General features: G+C 43.6%; 1 protein-coding gene across 1 annotated transcript in view; it reads right to left on the reverse strand.

The window, feature by feature from the left end:
- LOC117354455 (oocyte zinc finger protein XlCOF6-like) overlaps positions 1-5606 on the reverse strand; it is a 31470-nt gene extending 25864 nt beyond the window's left edge. Inside the window, exons 1-2 of the mRNA XM_033932037.1 lie at positions 5472-5606; positions 845-971 (exon numbers count right to left, since the gene is read on the reverse strand). Coding sequence (XP_033787928.1) covers positions 845-971; positions 5472-5498 — 154 coding nt within the window. The 5' untranslated portion in view covers positions 5499-5606. The remainder of the gene's footprint in view (positions 1-844; positions 972-5471) is intronic.
- Positions 5607-7307: the final 1701 nt, after the last annotated feature.

The following is a 7307-nucleotide window of genomic DNA, read 5'->3' on the forward strand; positions in this document are numbered from 1 at the left end:
TCTGCCTGCCCTGCTAACTGGGCTCTGGTGTTATCGCGCCGTTGGCTCCTCCCCTTTTAAGGGGGAGCTTCGGATCGGTGCCTGGCTGACGTCAGAGGGGTGGGCGGAGCTAGCTCTCGCCTCTGCCCCTCACTCTCGCCTGCCCTGCTTCTCCGATTCCTTCCTTCTACCTTCTTTTCTCCTCTCTCAGCTCCTCTTCGCCTGCCTCCTGACTTGCTTCTGCCTGCCCTGCTAACTGAATAAATATAGCTGAATAAAACTAAAAGCGACTCTGGGGACCAGCCTCAGGATGCCCAGAGGAGGAAGAGAAAACTGTTAGGATGAAAAAAAATTAAATCTACAAGTATATTTTTGAAACTTTCTTGGTAGTATTCTATTTATGTTTACATTTGGTCATTTTACTTCTGTTGTGCTGTTAACGAAATTGCTGTACACCGCTTTGGGTGAATTTCTTCATAAAGGCGGTTAATAAATCTCAATAAATAAATAAATTATAACAGTATGAATCTAGATTATTTCTGTTACTTCTTAGGCTCATGGTTGGCTGGGGGGGGGAGATGATCGGGAGGGGGGGGGCTTTGGAAGAGTGTGAATATATTTAATGATGTAGAAATGTGTCATATTAGTAAAGAATGTTACTTGGACTAATTGTATTATGTTTATTAGTAATAGGAGAATTAAGATTTTAAAATTCTGTATTTTGGAAATAACTTAATAAAGATAAAATTTTTTTTTTATAAAACCCTCAGGATCTGTGTCTGTGTGTATGTGTCTGACTGTATCAGCAGTTATATCTGACCCTTTAAGTCAACTGAGGCTTTCCTAAAAAGAATAGAAATCTTACCCAACAAAACTGGTGTTTCAGAAGTGTCCTCCTTCATTTCCTTGTATGTCGTCTTCTGGCCTTCATCCGCACCCTTCCATTCTTCCTCTGAGAAATAATTTGCAGCGTTATCAAATGTCACCAACATCTGAAAAAGAAATTTTCCAAAATGCCGTGTCATGCTCGAGACCTCAGCTGGTTTCAGAAGATTCTGGTCAAGAGAGCAACTGGGATCTGCTGCATTGTAAGCAGACATCCGTATTGATATTCTACAAGCCAGCAGATGTTTGATTTGATCGCAAAATCCAAATTCAGTGCAATTTACATTTAGTTAAGAATTAAAGGCGCGGTAGGGGTTTAATGTGCGGAATACTGCGCGTTAAACCGCCTGCCGCGCTAGTCGCTAACGCCTCCATTGATGAGGCGTTGGTTTTTGGCTTGCCGCGGGGGTTAGCGTGTGATTAAATGTCCGACGCGCTAACCCCGCTAGCGCACCTTGATAAAAGAGTCTAAGTTTAAAAAAAACAAACATAACAGGACAATTGGAACTACAGTGGTACCTTGGATTATGAGCATAATCCGTTCCAGGAGCATGCTCGTAATCCAAAATGCTCGTTTATCAAAGCGAGTTTCCATTATTTTCTATGGGGAAACTCCGGCATCGCTCCCCCACGCTCGCAAAGGCCCCCTCGCTCCAACCGGCAACCTCCCCCCCCCGCGCAAACTGGCACCCCCACCCGAACAACTTAAACTTACACCCCCCCCCCCCCGTCTAGCACAGGCACAGATCGTGTGCCTAGAAGATCTTCCGGCTTCTGCCTGCCTGCCTTGAGCATGCATCTGCGCATACTCAAGGCAGGCAGGCAGAAGCGAAAGCCTGAAGATCTTCTAGGCACACGATCTGCGCCTTCGCTATACAGAGGGGGGTGTTGCCGGTTGGAGCGAGGGGGCCTTTGCGAGCGGGAGGGGGGGGGAGCGATGCCGGTTATCGGGGGAGGGTGTGCTCGCAAATCAAGTCAACACTCAGTTTGCGAGTCAAAAGTTTGCTGAGTGTTTTGCTCGTCTTGCAAAACACTCGCAAACCGAGGTTTGACTGTATTTTGACAAAACAAAACGTGAAAAAGGGAGTAAAAAAAGTTAAGGATTAAATACAATTCATAAACAAATAAAAAGGGGTAGGTAATAAAACAAGAGGTTGAGGAGGGTTACCCACTTAATTTTCGCTTACTGGCGCTGCTAGTTGACTGTACGGGATCCTAATAAAATTTAGATGATTCAATTAAAAGCGTCCTTAAAAAGCCAGCTTTTTAGAAGACTTTTAAACTTATTAAGTAATTTTTCTTCTCTTATATTGATCGGGAGCGAGTTCCAAATCTGAGGGGCTGTAACAGAAAAAATCTTATCTCTCTTTGAGTAAATGAATTTTAGCGAAGAGACTAGTAAAGATTTTTCTTCGAATCTTAAAGATTTTGTGGGAATATAAGGAATTAGAAATCTTTCTAAGAATGCAGGAGCTTTGTTAATTAGTATTTTTGTGTAAGTAATGCTATTTTATATGTAATTCTGTGGTTTACAGGTAACCATTTTATTGTAATTCGCTTAGTATGTAATAAGCGATTCATCAAATTTGATTAAACTTGAACCAGTGCTTTTCTTTTAAAAGAGGAGTTACATGATCAAATTTTTTCTTTTTAGATAGGTCCTAGGTCCGTCAAAGCCCAGGATCTCCAACTGTGGCAAATCCAAGTCTAAAGTACTTGGAAGATCCCAAAACAAACATGGGAACAAGCTGGAAATTAGAATTAGTTCCACTAAAAATGACAGTGTTCATGAGGAGAGAAAGGGGCCTAGCAGTTGGAACTATGGGCCGAGAACCAGGGAATCCAGGGTTTAGATCTTGTTTCTGCCACTGACTCTCCTTGTGACCCTGGGCAAGTCACTCTCTCCCATTGCTTGCCTCAGGGACTCACTTAGATTATAAACTCTGCCGCAGTCAGATTGTTTTTTTGGACTAAAGAAGTATGACCATATAATACCTTTTTTTTCGTGAATTGTACTGGTTGCCAGTGGAGGCATGAATGAGGTTTAAGTTTGGTTGTTTTTTGTTTGGTCTTACCCCTAAATATTTAACCGATCTTTTTTCTCTTGCCTCTAATAAACATATGAGAAGCTCACACTTGAACTTTGTTTTCGTGCCTATAAAAGGTTGTAAACTTAAAAAAAAAAAAAAAAAATCACCAACATCTTTTGTCTTATCAGGCTGCTCTATGAAGTAAGGATTTAGATTGATTGACTATGACTTCTAGTTCCTACTTAGAATTTAGGGGGCATCTGAAAGCATACCTATTCGCCAAATATTTGGGTAACTAATTTTTTCCATTCAGTTGTATATCTTATTTTTTTGTAAAACGCATAGAACTTCATGGTCCTGCGGTATATAAGCTGATTGTTGTAATAAGTAGAACGTAGGAAAAGTCAAGACAAAAATGGAGCCACAGTTTATGGTACCAAGCCAGGAAGGCTGTCATGTCAGCAGTCTGAGTCCGAAAGGAATGCTCAAAGCAACCCTTGTCCAGAGCACCTTTTTTCCCCTGCAACTGCCCTATTCAAGAAAAAATGCCTAATTTAGAAAGGAAAAGACTTAAAGATACCAGGATTTTTTTTTCCATATAAATACTTAAATGTTAAAATAAGGATCAATTAGATACATCTATATTAGGTGGCCTGGAAGTGACAAAAAGTTCATTAGCAGGCTCCTTTGTTGGCCAGTACGAGTAAGGGGAATGAGCTGATGCTCACTGCTGGTGAAGACCTAAACAATTTAAAGCAGTGGTCTCAAACTCAAACCCTTTGCAGGGCCACATTTTGGATTTATAGGTATTTGGAGGGCCTCAGAAAAAAATAGTTAATGTCTTATTAAAGAAATGACAATTTTGCATGAGGTAAAACTCTTTATAGTTTATAAATCTTTCCTTTTGGCTAAGTCTTCATCATAATTTATAGTTAAAGAGACATATGATCAAGAAACTGTTTTATTTGACCTTTGTGATTATGATAAACATACCGAGGGCCTCAAAATAGTACTTGGCGGGCCGCACGTTTGAGACCACTGATTTAAAGGTATCGGTGCAGGGGATTGTGGGGCTGAAGTGACCCCCCCCCTCCATATTGATAGGAGGGGAGAAATAAATGCCAGGTAGAAGGGGGTGGCTGTTTTGCCTGCCCTAAATTGGGTGTCTGGCTATGCCCCCATGAGAGACCAGAATTGAGGGATAAGGGAAATTTGGTTGCAGCAAAAGAGATACTAATTTGTTCACAGAGCTTTTGTGGGTTTCACCTAGCAATATTATTTTATTAATATAAGCCCTCGGTGAAAGCATCCAGCAAATACCAACTATGCATGCTGAAGGAGTCACCAAAAAAAACAGAGATAGCATCCAGAAAGGTTGAAGTCCCTCAGCTTTGGGACTCTGAAATCAGATTCTCCACCACTGACACTGCTGCATTAAAAACACCACAATCTTCCTCTTCAAACCCAAATGCCCACATTCATGCGGATAAAATACAGTGCTGCCATTTTACGTTTTAAAGTTATACAGCAAGTCTGATTTTTGGCAGGTTAATGATATTAGCCCATTATGTTGGCTGGAGGAGGCAGTCCTGAAATCTTCCCATTTAATCCTGCTGACTTCAGTTTACCAGGGAGCAAGAGATACAGCACTGCTCAGCTGGGAGAGAGAGCCAGCAAGATACCGCTACAACATGTATGAGGGAAGGAAGAGGATCCATCCAAACGTCCAGAATCTGTAAGGCTGAAGGAGATTGGACCGAGGGGCAGTGTTTTCTGAAAAAGCAACTGCCTTTTGACTACATCATTCGAGCCTTTTCAACCTTTTTATAGCTATGGACCGGCAGAAATAAAAGAATTATTCTGTGGACCGGCATCGGTCCGTGGACAGGCGATTGAAGAACACAGGGCTAAGTCGTGGACCAGACCCCGTCCATCTCTACCCAATTTCCACCCCAGACCCCGCCCCCATAATAGTACTAATTGCACCTTGCACGTCTCGTGCCTCATCTGGAAGCCTTCCTTCTGACATTGCAACGTCAGAGAGAAGGCTTCCGGTTCAGGCGCAGGATGCCCGTAGGAGCCACTATCCATGACTTTGTGCACTGAATCAGTTAGGAAGAGGGAGCTGGCTTGAAGATAACGCCGCATCGATCGCACCGTGGACCGGCGGTTGAAGAACACTGTTTTGGGCCTGATGCACGTGCTGGTCCTGTGGACCGGCAGGAAATTTCTGTGGACCGGCACTGGTCCATGGACTGGTGGTTGGAGATCACTGCACTAGAGGTTTTAGGATGTTTTGCTGAAGCCTCTTTGTACCATAAGATAAAAAGGTGATAGACACTCCTCTAATTTGCTGTGAATCTGGGGTACATCGCATTCAAAATCAATCCGTTATATAATGAATACAGAAATCCTGAATATGGCCACACAGCAATAGAAATAAACCCCCGTCTATACAACCTCTTGCTACAAAAATACAAAGGATTTCTTAGTCCAAGCTAAATCTATTGTTACGGTCTCTGCATCCTGTGTCCTGGCTCTTTTTTTTTTTTTTTTTTTTTTTTTGCAAACTCCCACCTGAGCAGCAGCAGCCCCTGCAGACATGTCCTGCTTTGCTTTCCTCGGGATTTGGCAGCCTTGAGCTCCCGAGCTGAGCTGCAACTTCAGAAAGCCTCAGGACGCAGCTCTCCCTCTTTTTCTCATGGCTGCTGCTGCTGCCTCTCAGGAGAAGCGGAACGAGGCATGCTGGGACTTGGAGTCAATCCCTACAGTGCATCTTCTTTCCTAAGCTCTTCGTGGGCTCAAAACTACAACTCCCAGCAGCCCCAGGAACATCTTTATTTCAGTTGTAGAAACAGACAAGCTGTTAAGAATGAACCCCAAGAAAACAAATGAAAAAGAGAGGTAACACAAAGTAGAACCACTGTATCACCCTCTAGAGAGCATGTCACTAATCTCATATCCTGTTATGAAACAAAAGCCACTTAGCACAGGCAGTGGCATAGTAGGGGGGGGGGAAGACTGCCCCATGCACCATCTTAGTGGGGGCTCTGGCACCTCTTGACCCCCACGTCATGCTTGCACCCTCCCTTCCCCACCCCTGTACCTTTTTAAATCTTCAACACAAAGTCTACAAGGAAGGACCAATGTTCCATAAACAAAATTGAGGATCCCAAAATACAAAAAGTGGACCTCTAGTTTCTGGAGATTGAAGAAGTTTGTATAAAATGTTTATTTAAATTGTTTATTTCACAAAATTGCAAATAGTGAAAGCGATAGCATATCAGGTACATAAAAGTCTGTGTCAGAAGTGTTGGATATACAAAAGTCAGTGTTAAAGTATAGTATGCACATTGAGTGAGACCAGGATCCTACATGGGCTGTGCTTCAGCAATGCTTAGCCTTCCTCAGGGGTCCTGTGAATAAAGACACAAATTGTACCATACCCGAACTTTTTGATGAAAATGTTGTGGCTAACAACTTTGGCCGCAAATGGCCGAAGAAATGAGCAAAAAAGCCAGCGCCAGCACGAGCAACTACTCTGACCCGCTGCTTGCGCTAGCCTGGCTCCCTCTGAACTCACTTCTGGAGTCACGGGGCCAGGAAGTGATGCCAGAGGTAAAGCCAATGCTGGTGCGAGCAGCAGGCCAGAGAAGCTGCTCACGCCGTGGAAAATATCAAGAGCCACGGGGATGGGAAGGAAGGGCGCGAGTGTGGCATTGGTGGCATGGAAGGATCAGGGAAGGGGGTGGAGAGGAGGGCGCAAGAAGGGTGCGTCACTGCTACGGTCACCTCCTACCCTCAGTACACCACTGAGAACAATAAAATCATGGGCCCTTTTACCAAGCCTCACTAGCAGGACTGTGGAGTCGGAGACATTTTGGGTACCTGGAGTCGGAGTTGAAAGATTTATCTATTGACTCCACAGCCCTGCCAGGTCTGTGGAGTCGGAGCTGGAGTTGAGGAGTTGGAGACAATTTTGGGTACCTGGAGTCGGAGTCATGGATACCAGAAACTGAGGAGTCAGAGTTGGAGTCGAAGGATTTATCTACCAACTAGTAAAGGACTTGGCACATAGTGCATCCTATCATGAAAATTTCCCATGCGCCTAGTAGAGCAAGCCACAGGGGTCTTCATTAGCCTGATGGGTGGGCTAGTGAACTATAGAGAGAAGGACCCGGACCTATAAGCCACTCACTACATTTATGGTGGAGTGTGTAAGCCCAACAAAACTCTACTATAGTACTATATAGGTACCATCTGTAGCCATAAAGGTTTTTGGGGTGGTAAATAGGTGGATATAGTAGGCTTTGGGGGAGTTTTGGAGGGCTCACCAAGTGTACATCTGGTAACACTATAGAAATAATTAATAGTAGTAGTAGTTTAAGGAGGTTATGGTGAGATGCACTTATG

This window comes from Geotrypetes seraphini, chromosome 2 (assembly GCF_902459505.1).
Source record: "Geotrypetes seraphini chromosome 2, aGeoSer1.1, whole genome shotgun sequence".
In the NCBI taxonomy this organism is placed as follows: Eukaryota; Metazoa; Chordata; class Amphibia; order Gymnophiona; family Dermophiidae; genus Geotrypetes; species Geotrypetes seraphini.